We start from the raw sequence: 20,490 nt of genomic DNA on the forward strand, positions 1-20,490 counted from the left end.
CGGATCCGCCCAGCTTGTGCCAACGGAGCCCGACGACCCTGCCCTCGCAGACAGGAACCCCACACACCGGGCCCAGCGCCGGCATTCATCTACTGCACCCAAGATGAGGAGCTCCCCAGAGGGACCCACCTCTGTCCCAAGACACACGTGGCACCCAGAGCTTTTGTGTTACAAAAATATTCCGTGCTTTATTTACTCTGTGATAGAAAAATAACATGGCCAGGACCCCAGAGTTTCCCGCCCAGGCGAGGGCAGAAGCAGCGGGCAGAGGGCTCCGCTCCCCCAAACCCCCTGCCCACCCCACTGCCCTCGCTGGGTGCCCTCGCACGCTGCCACCCTCACGCTGCACTGGCTCCAGAGGGGACACCGAGGCCGGGAGCCGGAGGAGCTCCTGCATCCTTGGGGACAGAGGAGAGGATGAGGTGCAGGGACCCTGCCACTGTGGAGCAGAGCACCAGCACGGGCTGGGGGAGCCCTGGCAGAACCCCTCCTCTGCCCTCTGCCCTCACGCAGCCCTGGGCACGGAGCCGCGGGGAGAACAAGAAGGTGACATTTACATTCTTAGTGACGACTGCAAAAGCGAACCTGAGGCCGGGCTGGGGGCCCCCAGCAGCCCAAGAGGGGGGGTCAGGGGCTGCAGGGCCAGTGCTGGCAGAAGCGGAAAGCCGAAGCTGGGCCTCTTAAAAGGAACATACAGGAAAACCATGCGACAAATCCGCTGCCGTTTATACAAGGGCATAAACACCAAAGAGCTGGACGCCAGCCTGTGTTTCGGGGCAGCACAGAGCAAATCCTGGGGGCAGGGCCCACCCGCTGTCCCCTGGCACAGAGACACGAACACAGCACAGTCCCCGCAGCGCCGGGGCCAGGGGCAAGGGAGCAGGCGCCTGCCTGTCACGACTGGGCGTGGGGGATCCACTGACTGTCCACGGGGCGCCGCAGCAGCTCCTCCACGTGCCTCGCCACATCCATCGTGTCTTCCAGGTCAAAATCACCCTCGGGGTCCAGCACAGGGTCAGGGCTGTGGGAGGCAGGCGGTGAGGGGAGGAGCAGCTGCAGCAGTGCAGGGGTAGGGGTGTGGTACTCACTTCTGGGTGTACATGTTGTAATGAGGCTGGGAGCAGACGGCAGGCGAGGGGGCCTGGTCCATGTAGGTGGCCCCTCCAGGGGCAGAATCTCCTGATGCATTGACAAACCTGTGGGGAAGGGTCTCATGAGCACTGGGTGCCCTGTGGGTGAGGTCACCGAGATCTCTCACAAGGCTCAGCACCAATGTGGCCATTGATGGTGGCTCTGAGCTCCTCAGTGCCCTGGGGTGCCACCCAACCCAGCCAATTCAATGCTGGGAACCCATGGCAACCACTGCCCAGGATCTCCCTTCGGGGTCAAACTTACTCTGGCACCACTTGCTTGATCTGTGGCTTCACATATCCATCCACAGCTTTAGCTAGAGAGAAGGAAGCAGCACTGAGGCCCCAAACACCAGCACATGCCACGACCTCAGGCAGTGCTGGGGGCTCACACGTGGCCAGATGCCGAACCCCTGTGGGGCTGAGGGAGGCTGAGAACACCAGCTCCATCCTGGCTGGATGCACAAAAGAGGGGACACATGAGGGGTGGAGGGACAGCGCTACCTGGCGTGGACTCACAGAGAACCGGCGTGTAGTACTTGGAGAACACCTCGTCCTTGGGCCGGTCGGGGAACACGTAGTTGAGGTAACTGAGATCCCCGAGGCGGTCAGCCAAGGAGCGGATGGAGAAGTCCCTGGTGGTGAAAGGCATCAGGTTCCAGAACATCCTCTCAGCTGCAAGAGAAGCGTGAGGATCATGGTGAATCCTGGAGTTTGCAGCAGTTCCTGGCTGTGCTCTGGACATCAAGCAGCCAACAGCAGTCCCACACTGCATCCCTCCCCCAGAAACAGTTGAGGATAGAGCACAGGTCACCAGAAAATGGGATAAGAAAGGTAACACAGCAAAGCCAAGGCAGGTCTGGCCTCATCCTGACACGTTCCCCAACCATGGGGCTCTCTGGTGCTTCTCAGTTATGTGGCCCTCCAGAGGACACTCTTCTGAACGGCAACAGACTCCTGCATGGGGTTAGGCCACCCCTGACAACCCCTGCACTGGGGAGCACCAGGGAGTAACTGGATTCTGTACAGCCCACATCATTTCCCAGGGCTGGGTTGAAGGGTTCAGCCTGGGCCCTCCTCCTTGCTGCTGCCAGCATTAGGGCCTGACACAGCCATGGCTGCAGTGAGTGGCACCGCTCCCCATGGCACAGCCAAGGTATTCTGGGGGCTCTGGCGCTCTCCTCTTTCCTGAGGATAACTCCAGCCTGCCTGCTGTGGCAGTGCCAGTGCCCCAAGGGCATGAGGTGGCCTGGCTGGGATCCAGGGATGCCACTGCCTGGCACACACTCACAGGAGTCGAACTTCCAGGCAATGGTGATGCCACCGATCTCCGAGTCGCTGAAGCGCAGGAGGAAGGTCCCGTCGGGCTTGTTGATGAGCAGGTCGTGCGCCTGCTGCTTGTTGACGAAGCCCAGGATGGCCCTAGGCAGAGTAGGGCGTCAGGGCTTGGGGCTCGGGCCAGGCTGCACAGGGCAGGGCGGCTCTTACCCGTCATTCCAGTGCGGCTTCAAATGCTTCTTCAGCACCTCCATGACCCCGTCAAACCACTGCCAGAAGGTGTAATTCCTCCCAGGCAGGTTTTCCTGTTGAAATCTCCAGATAATGAGCACTCCTGTCAGCAGCCTCTGAGCCACTGTTACACAGCACAGACATTGGGTGCAGCAGCAGAGACTCAGGGTGAGGTACACCCCCATCCAGCCCCCACAAGCACGAGCACTGGGGGGGCTCTGGGCAGAGCCCAGGCCACTTACCCGGTTGAACTGGGACCAGGACACTGTGGTGCTGCTATAGTCCTCCAAGTGGGAGCTGGTGCTGTTGAAGAGCTTTTGTGCCAGGAACACCAGGTTCTCCTTGGTCAGACCACGGCTGCTCTGCACCTCTGCCTTGAACTTCATGTTGAGCGCCTCGCAGAGCTGTGGCCACTGCACCTTGTCGGGCACAGCGAAGGGCACGCGGCCCTGGGGGCAGAGAGCATGGTCAGCTCTGCCTGATGTCCCACCAGGAGGCTGAGCCCTACTCCCACGCTGGGCAGATGGGGCCTGTCCTGTCCCCACGGCACTGGCACTCACGGGCTCGGCAAAGGCGTTGTCCCAAAGCACAGTGGCCGTGGCATTGTTGTCCTGGCTCCCATGCACAATCACCACCACAGGCAGGGACAGCGTCTGCCGAGAGGAAGGAGACCGGAATGGGCTGTGGGGCACCAAGGGAGCATCACCCACGGGCACCCACATGGGCCCAGCCCAGCCCCACTCCTGTGGGCACAGTGCCCATGGCTTGCCTAGGCCCTGCAGAAGGGACATGGTGGCTTTACCTTCACCTGGAAGACGAGCTCGTTCCCACCAACACTGAACTGCGACTCAAAGAGGATGGTGAATTTCTCCTCTGTCACTGACTCAGCCCCGCGGCGATCCGAGCGCTTGATCCGCTTCAGGGACTGCAGGGACATCACGGATAAGCATGGAGGAACAGATGGGGACACAGGGGGACACAAGGGGACAGGATGGGGAACAGGGGCACTCACCATGTTGCGGAAGTGGGCGCTGAGTGTCCCAGTGGCCTGGTGATACTCCATCACACAGCAGTTGTTGAGGATCTCCCCGCTGCTCTCACTGCCACAGGAATGCACACAGAGTCAGGGCACACCAGGACTGGGAGCTGTGCAAAGTGCAGCCCTTCCCCCTGCTCCCCACTGCCTTGGCACCCCAGCCACACACCCCCAGCCCCTGGCATTACTTGCGGGTGCTCTCGTTCTTCAGCAGGGCCTTGGCTTGCTGCTCACTGATGATGGTGGCCTTCACTTGGGGGGGGTTCATGTGCACATTCAGCTTGCCGCCCACCAGGAGCCTCACAGTGGCTGCAAACTTGGTCTGTGTCTTCAGCACTTGGGGGGGCTGCTTCTCGATGATGAAGGTGCTGGGGGGGCAAGAGAATCAAGGGGGCTGGGAAGGGGAGCAGAGCCAAATTGGCCCCACACCCAGCTGGGCCCAACTTGTACCTGGTGACCAGGGCAGAGATGATGTCAGTGATGGTTCCGTTCAGTTCTGACAGCATCTCCTCCACTGGGCCTGGGATTGGCAGCTGCTGGCACAGGTGCTCAGCTCGGCGGATCTGCTGCCGGTTCTGCCAGATGATCTCTGCCAGCTTCTCGCACCTGGGGGGAGCAGGGTCAGCACCCACTGGGCTCAGCACCCCATCCCACCCCACCAGGCACTCACCAGGTCTGCAGCACATCCAAGGTGCCTTCGGGTGGGCCCCCATTCCCTGCCAGCTGCTGCCGACGCTTCCACTGGATCAGCTCATCATCCAGGATGGTTGTTTGCTGCTTGCGCAGCAGCTGCAGCGTCTTCTGGTGCTTCTCAGCCAGGTCCTGCGGGGTGGGACAACATCAGGGCTGCAGGGACAGTGTCACAGGGCATCATGGGGACAGCATCACGGGGAACCAGGCGGCATCACTCACCACACGGTACTGCTGTAGTGTCTGGGCCTCACGGTGCAGCCAGGCCTCCAGCGATGCCTTCTTCTGCTGCAGCGTCGTCTCCCGTGACATGCGCTCCTGGGGGCCCAGCTGGGAGAGCTGGGAGAACTGGGCTGGGGGACAGGGCATGGTGTTAGGGCTGGCCCTGCCAGCACCCCAGGCCCATGCCCCTCGGCCCCCCACCCACCTTGGAGTCGCATGTTCTCCTGGTACTGGATGATGAAGTATTCCTGTGTCTGCTGCAGCTTTTTGAGCTCATTCTCCGAGTCCTGAGTGATGAGCCGCAGCTCCTCGAAGGTCTGGTTGATCTGCAGGTGCTTCTGGGACATGGCGTCCACCAGGGAGCCAGATGGGGAAGGGCTCTGCACGCGGCACAGGGTGTGCTCAGCACAGCATGGGAACCCTCCCTATTCCTGCCTCAGAGCTGCTCCTATCATCATGGAGAAGAGCCCCCGAGCATCCCCCCAGCCTCTCCCTCTCCTTACCCCTCCCAGCCCACACTCACATTATTTGCCTCCCGCACCAGCCGCTGCTCGTGGTAGAGGATGTGCCGGATGCAGCGCACCAGCTCCATGGGGCACCGGTCATACGTGTTCTGTGGGGAGAGCACTGCCTGAGCCAGGCACAGGGCAGGGACCCCCCCGGCCCTGCACCCCTGCTCACAGCCCCCCACTCGCCTGCAGCTGCGTGGCGTAGTGCCCCAGCTTGATCTTCAGCAGGAAGCCGTCCTCACCCACTTGGTGGTCTGCCTTCTTCTGCAGCTCCTGGATCAGCCCCTCCAGAAGCTGGGTCGCTTTCACATTCTCCTGGGGGTTGTCAAGGTCAATGGAGTCCCTGTGTGTGGATCAGAGGGGTGTCAGGGCACCTGTACCCTGGGGCAGCCACAGCACCCCCAGGGAAGGGCACACCCTGACCTACCATGCCTGGCTCTCGATCCACTGTGACAGGTAATGCCGCACCTCGATGGGGAAGTGCTGCCCATAGAGCGCCTGCATCTGCCGCAGGGCTTCGCCCTGGAGCTGCTGGGCCTGGATCCACACCGCCATGGTTCAGCACCTGTGGGGAGACACGCTGTCAGGGCACCAGCAGGAGACAGGCAGGCACTGTGCTGCAAGGGGTCTGGCCCTGGCTGTCCCCACACCCTCTGCAGGAGTGCCCGAGTCCCTGTGGTGCCAGCCCTGTCTCCAGCTGCTGAAAGAAAGGGCGTGCGGGGGCAGTGGACCCCGGCTCTGAGTCACCCCCTCTTTTCTAGGAACAGCCCTGGGGGTGCCCAGGGCCAGGGACGTGCCTCTGCATGGCCTCTCCACATGGTTCTCATTTCCCCTCAGTGCACCACGGGATCGCAGCCATTGCTGGCCACGCAAATGAGGAAACAGGCCAGGGGGAGGGAGGGCTGCTCAGAAATCCAGGGTGACGCAGAGCAGAGGCCCCCCCTGCATCCACCCCGCTCCTGCCCACACCCTGGCAGCGCCAGCAGGCAGGAGCAGCCCCAGCCCCATGAGCCCACGTGGCACCACAGTCCCTGACGAGTCCCTTGTGTACCCCAAGTCCTGGTGGAGACACACAGACCTTCCCAAAGCAGTTTTGGGGCAGCTCTGGCTCCATGCAGGGATTCCAACCACTACACAGCCTTGGTTCCCCCGGGGGCAGGCAGGGATAAGATGGTGGTGACAGCACCTCTATTAAAATCCAGTGTGTCCCCTGGGTCACCTGTGGCTAGAGGGGGCTGGAGAAACAGCCTGCAGCTGACTGTGTGAGGGTGATGTGACAGTGAGTGACACAGGAGGGTCTGGGGGGCTCAAGGCCCCCCCTGAGTGAGGAGGCAGCAGCACAGTAAACAGCATTTAGATACACTCACACTCTATCCACCTGGGATTTGGCACCCCACAGAGGGGCCAGGCAGGGGCACAAGGCCTTGGACGTGTCCCAAGGCCGGGTGACCAGGCCAGAACCTGATCACTGCACTGGCTGGTGACAAGCAGAGGGGCTGAGCCAGTGGGGGCTGTGCTTCCCCCTCTCCCCGAAGCATTTTGTTCAGCCTCAGAAATACTCAGTGGGTCACAGGGCTCCAAAAGAGCTGGTGCTGTCACACAGTGAGGGGCACATGCTGGGGGACAGTGGCAGCAGGTCCGAGTGGAGCAGCCACAGCCAGAGCCCCAGAGCCACGCACACCCGCCCCCGAACAGGAAGAGGAACAATAACCCAGAGCTGGCTAAAAATGAATTTTTCCTCTATAAAAAGGGAGGAACATTTCCACATTCACAGAAATCACCAAGCTGGAAATGCTGCTGGCAAGGAGGGGCCTGGGGAGGCAGAAGAAGGCCGGCAAGGAGGAAAGGGAAGGTGGAATGGCTGACAGCAGGACATGCTGCTGTTGGAAATTGTGGACGTTTGATAAGGGGCAGAGCCAAGAACAGCCACGCCAGTGCCACTGCACCACAAAGTGACCGAAGTCCCCAGCACTGTGGGGACATCTGCACGGACACAGAGCAAACAGACACTGCCCTGCCTGTTGATAAAATGGTGATCTCTTCCCATCTCACAGTGACAAAACACTTCCTACTCCACTCTAGCATGTTGTTAAGCAACGAGTCTCTGGCTGCTCTGTGGTGAGCTGGCAGGCACTGCATTTGGCCAGTGCCAGCCTGGGAGCAGGAGCACCAGCACCACAGCTGCCTCTACAAGGGGCTGTGCAGTGGCTGACAGTGGCAGAGCTCACCTGGTGTGTGCCCCAAAACACCATTTGCACCAGGCTTGAGCACAACCTCCACAAACACTGTCAGTGCAGCAGGACATGCAATTTCTCCTGGGGAAAATTTGTCTCATTTTTGTCTCACCTGGGGGACAAACCAAACCTCCCCATGGGCTGCAGGGCACCATGACCACCCCAGCACAAGCAACCAGTGCCACCTGCCAAGGGCAGACTTTTGGCCCTGAGACTCAGCACAGCTAGGGCAGCAACTCTGTTTCAGCACAAGCTGCAGCACCATGGTGCCACCGTGATCCCTTTCCAGGCAGCCCTGCCTCCTCCATCACCTTCCAGCATCACACTCCTCGGCGACACCACCAGCTGCCCGAGGGATGGGAATCCAGGGACAGATCCAGCCCCACGTCCAGGGACATTCACCCACCCCAGAGCCACCTCAAGCCCCAGCAGGGCCACTGCAGCCTCAAGCACTGCCATGGGTCAGCCACGCACGGCAGCCACCGGCCCCATGCGCACTCCAACAACTGCAAGAGGCAGATAATTGTAGTGGTTTAGGCTACTTTGCATTTACTCGCTGGCAGTGAGCTGGAACCCACCCGCCACTGCAGCTTGGTTAACCAGCAGCACTCGAAAAGCCACAGCGACGTGCTCACCAGACTGATTGCCTGTGAAGGGGCACAGGCAGCAGCTTCCCGGGGTAGGACCACTGCTGAGGAGAGACCCCAGAGCTGTGGGGAGGGACCCCAGCAACACAGGGACCGAGCAGAGAGAGGGGAACCAGAAGACATCATTTCTACCTCTTACAGCCTCACTGCCCACTGCTGATGGGGAAGCACTGCGAAACCCAATGCAAAACAGGAGAAACCCACCCAAAAAGGGCACTCAGAAGGCCAGAGGCAGCAGCGAGGAGGAGAAGAGATGGGAAAGGTGGCAGCTCTGCTGGGGCTGGGGGCAACCAGGGGACTGACATGATCACACTGGGAAAGGGTCACAGGCACAGTGGCAGTAGGCACCAGCAAGTCCCAAGCTGCAGGAGAGCCAGAGCACATCCGTGGGCACACAAAAGGAGGGAAATGCCTCACAGGATGAGGACGGCAGCAGCAGCTTCCCATGCGCACGGCAAAACCCAAACATAAGCAGCAGCTAGCCCGGAGCACGCTCTGCACGGGATGCTCACTGCAATCTGCCGCGGGGCGCTCCTGCACAGAGCCAGCCCAAAGACCTCCTCACGAGCAGGACACCCCTGCCCTGGCGCTGGCACAGCCCGCGACAGCAGCCCCTTGCCCAGAGCCATGCCCTGAAGGGCCAGGCAGGGGCGAAAGGCTAAGGCAAAGGCCTGGGGGGACCCCTGTGCTCTGGCTGTACTCCCCACCGCCCCACTCCCTCGACCCACGCAGTCCCTCGGCTCCCGCACTGCCCTTGGCCCGGTGCCCCGGCAGCCCGGGGGTCTCCGGAGCGGTGTCTTCGCGGGGCTGGGCTCCGGCGGCAGCGGCCCTGCCCCGCTGCGCCTCCCGCCGCAGTAAACACGGACACGTGGTTTCTCGGCACCTCCGGGAACCCGCGATCGCTTCCAGGTCAGAGCCGGCCCCGCTTGTGACCGCAGGGCCGGACCGTGCACCCTGCGCCGGTGCGGCCGAGGGGCTCCGGTGCTGCCGCAGCCAGCGCTGCCGCTGCCCCCGGCGGAAAGCTGTCCCGCAGCCCTCCGAGCTGGGCGGCTCCAAGCAAGATTCCTTCAGGACAAGATCCGGCCCCCAGACGGGCCCCGGGCGCGGTGGAGGTGACAGCTGGGAGCGGCCGCCAGGCAGAGCAGAGCGGAGGGCTCCGGTTACCCACACGCACACAGAGCCACCCCTCCGCCCTCAGCGGCCCCTGGCCGCTCCAGCTCCCGCAGGGCCCCGCTGGAGCCGGTGGGGAGTGCCCGGTGCTACAGCCGCACTCACCGCCCTCAGACCCCTCTGGAGCCCGGTGTGGAGAGCCCGGTGCTACAGCCGCACTCACCGCGGTCAGGCCCCGCTGGAGCCGGTGGGGACCGCCCGGTGCTGCAGCCGCACTCACCGCCCTCAGACCCCTCTGGAGCCCGGTGTGGAGAGCCCGGTGCTACAGCCGCACTCACCGCGGTCAGGCCCCGCTGGAGCCGGTGTGGAGAGCCCGGTGCTGCAGCCGCACTCAGGCCCCGCTGTGCCCCCGCGCCGCTCTGGCGTCCGGCCCCAGGACAGCCGGGCTCCGGCTCGGGGCGGGCACAGCCGGGCTCCCGGGCGGCCGTTTCGCTGGCTGCGCACTACAGGAAGGAGCAGAGAGCAGCTATTTCCTTCCAAAATGTCAGGTGCCTGCGCGGGACAGCCTGCCCCCGAGTGCTGGCAGCCACCCGGCACACTGTGCCCCTCACAGCGCCCCGGGGCCAGAGCAGGCACAGCCGCTGTCCTGCGCAGGCACTGAGCCCCTGTGGCTGGCTGAGAGCCAGGGATGGGACCCCAGGAGTTTGGCATGGGGGGAGATGGGACCCCCTGACCTGCACCCCCCGGCTTCGCTCACATCCCCCAGCCCACGGCCCTGGAGCCGAGCCTGCAGCGGGGACACCCAGGTGATGGTGAGCAGCCCCCAGCCCTGCACAGAGCTGTGGTATCAGCACATTGTGGAGCTAGAACAGGGGGCCAAGGGCTGCTCACATGTTTTCCACCAGCCTGTGGTTTCCAGCTCTGGCTGGGAGGCGGCAGTGCCCACCGGCATGGGAGCGAGCTCCTTCTAGAAGCTCCGTGCTTTGATGGGGTTTGTTTGTCTCCCACAGAAAGTGGCAGCAACTGATGGCTTCGCCCCGGTGAGGAGGCAGCCGAACCATTCAGCCCACACTGGAAACATCTGTACCATGACACTCATGAAAGAGGCATGGCTGGCTCTGGTAATCCAACGTGCCCCCTAAGGGCAGAGGTGACATGTCCCCCAGCAGCAGAGCAGGTAGGCAGAGGTGGAACTAGTAGCACCAGGACTGTCCAGGTGCCCCAGCAACTCTGAGAGCCAAAAACAGAGAATTCACACCGTGAATTCATGACCTGATGCTGCTCAGAGGGAACACCAGCCCCACACAGTCAGAGATGCCCCAGCTGGGACTGGTGCCAGGGGTATCGGTGCTGGGGGCTGCCAACAGCTCATCTCACACCACAGGCCAGGCTCTCAGCCTGCCAGCACTTGCCACCCTTGGGAAAAGTTTCCTCCTCACTCAGATTTCTTCCAATCAGAGAGGCCTAGAAACCTGCGTCAAACCAAAACCACCGAAATACCCAGCAAAATCCCTTGAATCCAACGGCTGGAACCTCAAGAAAACCTCAGTGCACCAAGAGCCACCCCGCGGCAGCCACAGCCAGGTACAAGCACTGCCCAGGCACCAGTGGGTTTCCCTCAGACACTGAGCCTGCAGCAGGACCAGCACTGGTGGGCAGGACACAGGGTGCAGCCACATCAGCAGAGCCCAGTGCCCAACCAGCCCCATGGGCATGAGTCCAGTGTGGCCTCTGCAGGACATCCAGTGGGGAGCCCAGTCCCTGCCAGCACTGGTGCTGCCCCCACCATAAACCCCCAGACAGGATTAGAGAGGCTGGGCAGAGCTTTAATTACTCCTGGCTCCCTGGGGCCAAGCAGCTGAGTTAACCAGCTTTGGGGCTGGCACAGCAGGGAGTTGCCAGCTCAGAGTTCTGGAGCTTCCCCTGCCTTGGTGGGGGAATCCCAGGGCGGGCACAAAGCCACTGACCACCTGCAGCATCCCAGACTCTGGCCTTGCCCAGGCAGGGATGTGCAGCTGCCCTGTGCCAGGATGCTCAAGGAAGGGATTTTCCCTCCATGCTAATAATGCCCAACCCCAAATGCCTGTGATGCCACGCTGAGGGCACATCCCTGGGGTCCCACAGGTTCTGTGGCAGCCTCCTGCACCGAGGCCAAATCCATCCCAGCCCCTGGCTCGGTGCTAATCCCTGCTCAGACCTGTGCCAGCCCAGGAGGGATAGGCTGGGTGAAGGACCTGAGGATTAAGCTCATTTCAGCATCGAATTAGTCCCGATTGGGGTCTGGAGACACGATTTCATTTTCTCTGCCATGCTCCAGCGAGCGCACACAATGGCACTAATCCACCCACAGCCAGACTGGATTTGCTGGGCAGGACCCAGGTGGGCTGGGGGAGATGTGGGCAGCACAGGCACTGCTCTGACTGCATCCATCCCCTCGGGTCGATGCCATGCTCCAGCTCTCCTTGGGGCTGGGGACATGGTGCAGGAGCCTCCTCACCCCTGGCATGGCTGTCCTGGGCTAGCCCAGCTGGCACAGCACAGGTTTTTGGATGTGTGGTGAGCAGGGAGAGCCAGAGGGACACCAGAGCAGCTCCTGCATCCCCTCACTGCATTCCCATAGTTCATCCCCAGCAGCTCTGCACACAGAGATGCTCTTGCACCAAGTCAGCGGAGCAGGATGGAGAGGAGTAAAGCCTTGCCTTTGGAAGAGGGGATACACAGACATCCAGGGATGCTGGCAGGAGGGGGGACTAGTCAGACAGAGAATAAAACAACCAACACCGGTGGTTTGTGAAACAAAGTCCTCAGTCAAATCGAGAGAGGGTGAAGCTCAACGTGCATTCATACACACACAAATATGTCCAGGTGGGTTTTGGCTTTCCTGGCCCTGGGATGGGCTTTCCAGCCCCTGAAGCAGCAGCAGAGCCCCTGCCCCTGAGCTGCACCATAAGCCTCACACAGCATCTCCATAAGCAGGGCCAGAGAAGCTGCACCCCTGGGCCCACAGCCCAACAGCACCAGGGTCGGGTATTCGCACCAGAGAGGACAAAGATCATTTTACAGCATTTCCAGCTGGTGCAGGAGCTCAGAACTGCCAGCAAGAGCAGCTCTTCCTCTGCTAAAGGCTTTGCAGGGCCTTTGAGTGATAGAGGCCAGACAGAATGAGCACCCAGCACATGGTGGATAGGACTGGGTCGCTGCTTTGCTCTTTGAGGCAGTGCTCTCCAGCACCAGCCTTTTCCCCAGTTCCCTCCCCGGCAGAGCTGTGCTATAAACCAGCTCATAACACAAAGTTACACTGAAAGTGGAGATTGCAAAACTCACCAGTGACTGTTTGAACCGGGAATGGGTCGTGACTGTGCTGTGGTTCAGCTATGCTGCCGTGGCTGTCCCAGCTCGGCCGCACATCATTCCTGATACCGCGGGAAGCAGGACCCAGCACTCAGGGAAGCACTGAGTGCCTGCGAGCAGCCCGTGCTCCTGGCCCCTCTGGTGCAGCCAGATGGGTGGATTCTGCTTTATCAGCAAGTCAGCTCAGCCCTATCGGCCAGGAAGCCGTGTTCACAGAGTGCCTCCCCCTCGACGTTTCCCAACGCGGCGGGAGCAGCGGCGTGCAGCAGCCTACCTTTTATCAGCCAGCAGATGTTGCTAGAACTGTTGCTGCATGTGAAATTCAGGCATGCCCAGCACCACTTGGATCCCTGCACCAGCCATGCGGTGCCAGGGTAAACACCCCCGCCCCCTTCCTCCCGGGATCAAAACACTTGGGGGTTGCAAAATAGACACCCCATGAAAGGAAAGGCATGCCACAGAAACATTACAGCTGTCGAGGCTACTTGTGCCGGAGCGTGCCGGAGCCCCAGAGCCAGCACAGCCTCCCAGGCTGGAGCTGCCTGCATGGCTGCAGAGCTGAGTCCTGACAAGGTGGGGACTCTAATCCTGACCCTAACCTTAACCCTAGCCATGCCCTGGCTTCCCTGCAGTGGCTGCTCCCAGCTCAGCACTCACAGTGTTGGGGACACTGCAGCCGGGCAGGCAGAGGGATGCTGCCACCAGCACAGGTACCCAGGGGTGCTGATGCCAGGGAGGTCCCATTCACTCTGCCTGCCATCCCACTGGCATCCCAGGGCTGCTGTGGAGCCTGTTGAGTGTGACCCACCTTACAGTCATTCCTTGCAAACTACAAAGTAATTTCCCAGCCGACAGGGCTGCTTCACTGTACTTGGCCCAAAGCAGTCGCCACTCGCCGCCCACAATGTCGCAGACAGGGGAGCAGGGATTTTTTGCAAGCAGGGTATCTGAGTTTTGCTATCACTCGAGAGAGAGCTGGGAAACCCCATGGCAAAGCCTTCGCCGTCACTTTGGAGTCAGCACTTCCCCTGCAGCGAGAGGGGAAGGTCCCTCCAGAGGCTCTGTGTGCCCTGTGCTGAGCATCCCCAGCTGCAGCGCCCTGAATGGTGAGAGCATCCCTGACCCTGCCCCAAAGCATTGGCCTTGGCACAAGGCAGGTGCAGCAGACCCAGTGAGGTGGCTCTAGTGACAACCGTAGGGACCCAACATCCCCAAAGCAGGGCATTGTCAAAGTGCCACAAAACAGAGAGCGGGTGACAGCCACCTGTCACACCCTGCTCCCAGCACAGCTCTCCCAGCACACAGGCTGTTGGCACCTCTCAGCCCACACCAGAGCTCCTCCTCCTCCTCATGATGCACCCACAGCACAGCTGGGCACAACACAGCAGGGCACAACAGAGCAGGGCACAGCACAGCCCTCTCCAGCCCCAGGGATGAGCAGGAACAGTTCGAAAACCCAGAGAGTCTCCATCTTCACATCCTCAGAACCACATCAGGTCAGGCTGCAATCCTGATGGCTTCAGGAGCACAAAGACCTGGGCCAGGAGTCAGGACCTGGAGGGGAGAGCTCCCACCATGGAGAGCTGGATCCTGGTGCCCATGGCAGTGGTGACGCTCTGTGGAGCACCTCATTGTGCCTGCACTAAGAGCCCCCTCGCATGCCACACGGGGCTCACACTGCTCTGGGCACAGGCACGAGCACTGCAGGGACCCGCAGGCAGCCAGCAGAGAGCCAGCCCCCAGCCAGGAATGTCCTGCTCTAACCAAGGGCCCCGCACCCCAGGAACATCGTGTGCCATGCCCCTGCCAGGGCAAACCACGCGGAGCTACCCTGAGCCCAGCGCTGTCTCCCCAGGCACTGTCGCCAAACCGCTGCTGGTCACAGCCCGGTGCCACGGGGTGCCCAGCACGGAGAACTGACTGAGCCAACAGCCCCGGCCCATCGGTCCGAGCCGAGCACGGGAGCCCCGGAGCTGGGCAGGAGCTGCCCGGGGCCGGCCTGGCACGGAGCCCTGACAGCTCCGTAACCCGCCGGACAGGTGGCCGCGGCTCCCGCGGGCTGCCCGGCCCCGGCCGCGCCCGAGCTGGGTGAAAGACCACCGGGCGCTGCGGTCCCCGCGGTACCGCCGCTCCCGCCGGGGAACGATCCCACCCGCCCCGCGTGTGCCACCGACAGCAGCGGGGCTCGCACTCCCGCCGTCCCGGTTCGGTGCGCTGCCTGCGGCGGGATCCCCCCGGCACCGCACGGGACGCCTCGCGCTGCCCCGGATCCTCCCCTCGGCCCGGGACCGGCACTCGGAGCCGCCCTCCGGGGCCGCCGCTCCGGCGGGGCCCGCGTGCGAGAAGCGGCCCGGCTCCGGCGGGCCAGGAGCGCCCCCGCCCCGGGATGCGCCGCGGCAGCAGGACGGGCCCGGGACGTGCCCGCCGCCCCCTCGGAGCGGCCCCACTGTCGCCTCCGCCCGCCCAGGGGCCCGCGGGCCCAGCCGGGCTCCCGCCGAGCTCCGCGCTTGGCCCCGCTGCGCCCGCCCGGGGTTACGAAACACCCACAGCGCGGACCGGACCGGACCGGACCGGAACGAACGCCCCGGCCCCGCCGCACCCCGCCCGGCCCTGCTGCGGAAGGCGGACGGGGTCCGGGCCCGCTCGGCTCGGTCCGGTTCGGTTCGGTGCGGTCCCGGCGGCGCTGACGGCCCCGCGCTCCCGCCCTTGCCCACCTGCGGCCGCGGCGGCGGCTGCGGCTCCCGGCGGCTCCCGGCGGCTCCCGGCGCTCGGCTCCGCCGCCGCTCTGCCCCCGCCGCGCCCCGGCCCGGCCCGCGCGGCCCCGCCCCCCCACGGCCCCGCCCCCGCCGCGCCCCGCCAGCACCGGGAACGGCACCGGGTAACGGAGCGGTACCGGGAACTGGGCAACAGCACCGGGTAATAATGGCACTGAGTGACGGCACTGGGCACCGGGTAACAGTGCCGGTACCGGGCACGGGGGAATGGCATCGGGCAGTGGCACTGGGTGACGGTACCGGGCACAGGTTAACGCCACCAGTACCAGCACGAGGTAATGGCACAGGGTGCCATAAGTGAGTAGTGGCTCTAGCACTAGAATTCAAAACAGCTTCAGGCTTCAACACCAGAGGCTCTGGCAGGACACAAACCAGCTCCAGAATTTGGCAGTAAGTACCAGGGGAGCCCAAAGCAGCACCAAGCCTTGGTTCTGGGAGCAGGAGTGACCAAGTCAGTACCAGGTGGGCACAGACGTGGCTGCAGGGCTGCCTTGTGCTGACACCGGGCCCTCTGTGTTGGTGCTCATTCCCACCACGGGCCTGGGCTGACATTTTGCAGCCACATGCGTGGCCAAGATCCCCAGTGCTGCCACAGCCTCAGGCACCTGCCGGGACAGGACGCTGCATCCCATTCTTCCAAGCTGCCACATCCCCTGAGAGCTGTGAGGACACCCCAAGGCACCGCCAGCTCCTCTGCAATTGCCCAAACAGGGAAAGTTAACAGCAGCCATAAGAAAACCATCCTGAGGAGCTCCTGCACGGCTGGCACCCTCAACAGACTCCTCCTGGCACCCCAGGCAGGGGTACCCCGGTGACGGGCAGCCCGGGGTGCGGCTGCCGTGCGGTGATGGGCAGAGGCAGCGGCAGGAAGCAATACTGGGTGTGCTCGTTCTGCCCCAGCGCCTGCACCCACCGCATGGGATCTCCTGGGCTTTCACTTTCGCTACCAGCTCACGTAAGATAGACAGAATTATGTTTTCTGTGGCGTGAAAAAACTCCGGAGGGAAATTCAGCAAACGCAGGTCCCTCTCTTGGGTAGGAGCAGGGGTGACCCTTCCCTGGTGGGAATCAGGGAGGAGGGACTCGTCTCTCCTCGTGCCAGCGCTGGAACAGGATCTGTATCAGACAGCTGGTGCACCAGCAACTGCAAATCACTCGGCCACTGTGTCAGAGCACAGCCTGAAGTTCCACCTCTCCACTGCTTTTGTGCTTTGTGCTAAAGTCCTGCAGCTCCAGCTCGGGCTCCTCACTGCCTCATCCAGCTCCACACTTGCAAGAGATAAATAAATACCTGTGGGCTGGGCAGGCAGCAGCCCAGCACCTGCTCCATGCAAACAGCAGCCACAAAACGGTGCTTTCCAGCTTGCCAGCCCCACTCCGTGCCTGGAGCAGCCTTGGGGAATGACTGAACGAGTGACTCCAGCCCCACAGCCCCCAGATCCCACCAAATGTTTTGCTGCCTGTGCTCACCAGCTTGGGAGAATCTCACACACAAAGGCTGACACATTGCTGCTGAGCTGCTGCCAGCAGAGCCCTGGCTGCACTTCCCAGCGCTCCTCTCACTCCAGACCTCACAGAGAGGTGAGCTGGGACCCTGGCAAGCAGGGACAGGCAGCCAGCAGCTCCCACACCGTCTGTATTCAATGAGACACAAGAAAAGCAGCGGAGTGGGCAGCGCAGGGCCCTGGTGCCTGCCCACCCTGCTTGGCTGGGACGCTCTTGCTCTGCTGAGTTGCGTCATGGACATGCAGCTTTCACAATCCCTGGCCCACATAACCCTTTGGAGCAGGCAGCCAGGCGGGCACTGGCTGCTCAGGCCAGAGAACCAAGGTCACACACAATGTCTGTGCCTGCTGGGGCTCTGTCTGGGCACCACACATCCAGGGGTAGCTGGAGGATCCCAGGGACACAGCGCTCCGTGCACTGCTCCACGTGCTTGGGAGAGCTGGGAGATGAACACAAAACACTTTCTCATTTCCCTCCTCTTTCTGTTAGGAAAGGAGGGAAAAAAGGAAAAATAAATTAGTGTTGGGAGAGAAAGTGGAGAGTGCTCCTCGCTGAGAGGGCAAATGGAATCCAATAAAATCCAGTCCAATCCAATCATAATTTGTTTTCGCCAGGTCTCAGGGAAAACTCCGAGCTGGCTGGTGGGGATGTTACCAGGAAAAATTCTTCCTTTCCAGAGGAAAAGAACAGAGGAGCAGTGACTGCAGCAGTGACCGATGGAGAGGCTGCCCTGGAGCTGCCCCAGCTCCATCCCAGCGATTCCCCGAAGCGATCTCAGCTCTGCCCGGCTCCCTTTGTGCCTCAGAGAGTCTCGGAAGGCTCCGGGAAGGTGAGCACGATCCGGGCTGAGCCGCAGCCGGACGCATGGGCACCTCGCATGAGCTCAGCAGGATGCCGAATGACGCCGCGCATTCCGGGGACGGAGCGAGTCTGGAGCTCCGTAATGGATTTCCGAGAAAATTGCCTCTGTGTTTGGAGCGGGAGAGCAAAGAGTGCAGGCGGAACGGCCTTTCTCTCTAAGTGGCATCTCAAGGGTCATAATTATTTCTCAGGAGTGGAAACATTTATTTAGGCGGCTCTGGAGAGGTCCTGACGCTTTTGGCCACTGCCCTCCGGGCACATCCTGTATGCGAGGCTCCTCTGCAATGCTCCCGGGATGTGCAGAGGGCTTGGGCAAAGCACAAACACCCAAGCACGTCACCTGCGGGCAGGACACGGCCTCTGCTCCATCGCCTCCTGCTTACCGGGAACCGGGAGCTCTCACGGGGGAGCCCAGCCCCATCCCATCCCCGCTCTGCATGCCAGGTCTCAAAACAAAACCCCGTTGTGATAATGCAGCCCAGCTAATGCGAAACAGATGAATCTCCACATTAGTCACAGATTCACATTTTCCCACAGAGGTCCCACTGGAGAGCCAGCGTGGATGGGCCCTGCGGGGTTCCAGCCCTGCTGCTGGTGCAGGAGGCAGCCTGGGAGGAGTGAGGGGGACAGGGCAGCAGCACAGACCCTGCCACAACCCGGCCACCCGTGGGCAGGGCAAAGTGGGGGCACCAGAGATGCTTGGAGATGTTTGTCACTGGCACAGCCTCAGCCTGGTTGGTGGTGCCCAGTGCCAGAAGGAGGGGATGATCTGCTCCAGCAAAAAAAAAAAAAAAAAAAAAAAAAAACGGAAATGACATTTTGTCCAAGGGGGAATTTCCACAGGAAACCTCTGCCTCCAGCCACTCGGATAGGGCTGGGAACAACCCAGCAAACACTCAGCCTCAGCAGCCAAGCAGTGCCATTTCTTGGGCAAAGACTCCATAGCTCCTCCTGCTAGCAAAGAACCTCCAATTTCTGCTACTGGGACACCCACGAGAGTGAGAGCCCGGCTGGGTCTGCAGAGGGCACCAGAACCTCCCATCAGCCCAGTGAGTATCTCTGCACCTGAGGGGGCACGGGGGGCACCCACAGCCCAGCTGGCACCAAGGACACAATCCTCTCCTGCCCACCCAGTGCCAGGGCTGGCTGGGGGCATCAGGAGCACAGCACTGGGGCTGCACTTGGCCCCCACCCCACACTGGTGCATCCCTGCACATCCCCATGCATCCCTGTCCTCTCCCTGCACATCCCCATGCATCCCTGTCCTCTCCCTGCCCATCTCCATGCATCCCTGCCCATCTCCATGCATCCCTGTCCTCTCCCTGCACATCCATGTGCATCCCTGCACATCCCTGTCCTCTCCCTGCACATCCATGTGCATCCCTGCACATCCCTGTCCTCTCCCTGCACATCCCCATGCATCCCTGTCCTCTCCCTGCATCCCTGCTCTCCCTTGCAGAGCTCAGGTTGCCACAGTAACCACTCAGTCCCAGCTGCTCCAGCCACCAACGTGCTGCCACAGGTCAGCCCAGTGCAGCAGCTGCACCAGGGCCAGGGCTCTTCACCCCATGGCAGGGTGAGCTGAGCCCTTGGTGCTGGTTCTACCATGCACTGCAGGCCAGGATGGGACACCTGTAGGGAGACAGGCAGGTTGTGTCCTCCTGGAATGGCTGGAGGTGGTGTTTTGGTGATCACACTGTGCTGCAGCTCTGGGTCTGACCTCTGCCACATGTGGCAGTGGAAGGCACCGCTGCTTGGCTCTGCTGTGCTGTGTATTTATCAGAGTGTGATGCAATATTTATTTGGCTGTTGTGTTCTGAGCACTGGAAGCAGGGATTTGGGATGGCTCTTGGCTTGGCCAGCAGTGCCATGTGCTCTGCAGCTCAGCACGTGTTGCTGTGGGAAGATCCTACCCAGCACCTGGGAGGGCAGAGGGGGCCCTCAGGCTGGTCCTTGGGGTCTTTGCCTCTCACCCCTCACTGCAGCCCTGCTCATTCAGCTGCAGATAAACTGTGTTCTCTCTAATCCCTGTCTGCTGCCTTATTCCCAAGGCCTGTCAATATTGCACAGCTCAGACACCCCAAACACCAGTGGGACCCTGCCCGAGCCCCTGCTCTGGAGTGCCTCTGGCCCAGGGCTGCCCTGGCAGGTGGCTGCCCATCCCCACAGGGCTGCCCTGTGCCCGTCACGCATCCCAAGCGGATTATCTGCATTTGGAAACCCCTAATCCGTTTGCACGCTTGGCTCAGACACTGTCCCCACTCCTCCCCACTGTGCTGTGGGCCTGGGCAAGGAGCAAAGCCACCCTGTGACCTCCTTTTGGAGCCACAAACAACCTCCTGGCCCAGCACAGGCAGAAAGCAAGGGCTGCAGGGCTGACTGGGGCAGGAGGAGGGGGACAGGATGTTGGCAAAGCATCCCTTGCCCCAGTTGCTGCTGGTGCTGCAGGGGTTCCACCAGCCCAGCTCTGGGCACTTTCTCCTGCTGTCCATCAGCTCCAGGAGCTCCCAGCCTGCTGCTCCCCCAGAGCACTGACAGCAGAAACTCTTAGGTGGGAGCTTGACCCCATCACTCAGGGCTGGGGCAGGTGCCAACAGGGATGCAGTGGGGCCAGGGAGATGAGGAACCCCTGATCTGCAGGAATAGGGAATCAAACACCACGTTCCTGACACCACATGGTTGTGGTAACCCCAGGGGTTGCAGATGGGTAGGAAAATTCCTTAGTCCTGGGTTCTCAACCCCATCTTGCAGCTGCCAGAGGGGAGCTGGTACCTGGCAGGGCAGGAGAAGGGGGGCTGGGCCTCATTCCCTTGTGAGCAGCACCCCTGAGACAGGCAATGATCCAACACAGCTGCCTTGAGAGCAGGAATGGGTTTGTGGGGCCTGGGCAGAGCCCTGGCTTGGTTTGACA

General features: G+C 61.8%; 1 protein-coding gene across 4 annotated transcripts; it reads right to left on the bottom strand.

Moving 5' to 3' along the window:
* Window positions 1-172: 172 nt before the first annotated feature.
* Window positions 173-15,211, bottom strand: LOC132084150 (signal transducer and activator of transcription 5B). 4 transcript variants are annotated; one of them, XM_059489182.1, is made up of 19 exons: window positions 15,153-15,211; window positions 5,524-5,661; window positions 5,283-5,439; window positions 5,111-5,200; window positions 4,793-4,967; window positions 4,588-4,718; window positions 4,346-4,497; window positions 4,126-4,281; window positions 3,864-4,043; window positions 3,652-3,739; window positions 3,442-3,564; window positions 3,200-3,292; window positions 2,882-3,088; window positions 2,619-2,713; window positions 2,422-2,552; window positions 1,635-1,805; window positions 1,396-1,447; window positions 1,089-1,196; window positions 173-1,021 (listed from the first exon to the last, which is right to left on the bottom strand). In XM_059489182.1, the coding sequence occupies exons 2-19, from the start codon at window positions 5,649-5,651 to the stop codon at window positions 895-897; spliced, it is 2,364 nt and encodes a 787-aa protein (XP_059345165.1). In that variant the 5' UTR covers window positions 5,652-5,661; window positions 15,153-15,211; the 3' UTR covers window positions 173-894. The 4 variants fall into 4 exon arrangements, with proteins under 4 accessions (XP_059345165.1, XP_059345166.1, XP_059345167.1 ...); XM_059489183.1 differs by lacking the exon at window positions 15,153-15,211 and adding an exon at window positions 9,426-9,506; XM_059489184.1 differs by lacking the exon at window positions 15,153-15,211 and having other exon boundaries at window positions 1,650-1,805; window positions 5,524-5,885.
* Window positions 15,212-20,490: the final 5,279 nt, after the last annotated feature.

The sequence above is a fragment of the Ammospiza nelsoni genome, chromosome 26 (genome assembly GCF_027579445.1).
Source record: "Ammospiza nelsoni isolate bAmmNel1 chromosome 26, bAmmNel1.pri, whole genome shotgun sequence".
NCBI lineage: Eukaryota > Metazoa > Chordata > Aves > Passeriformes > Passerellidae > Ammospiza > Ammospiza nelsoni.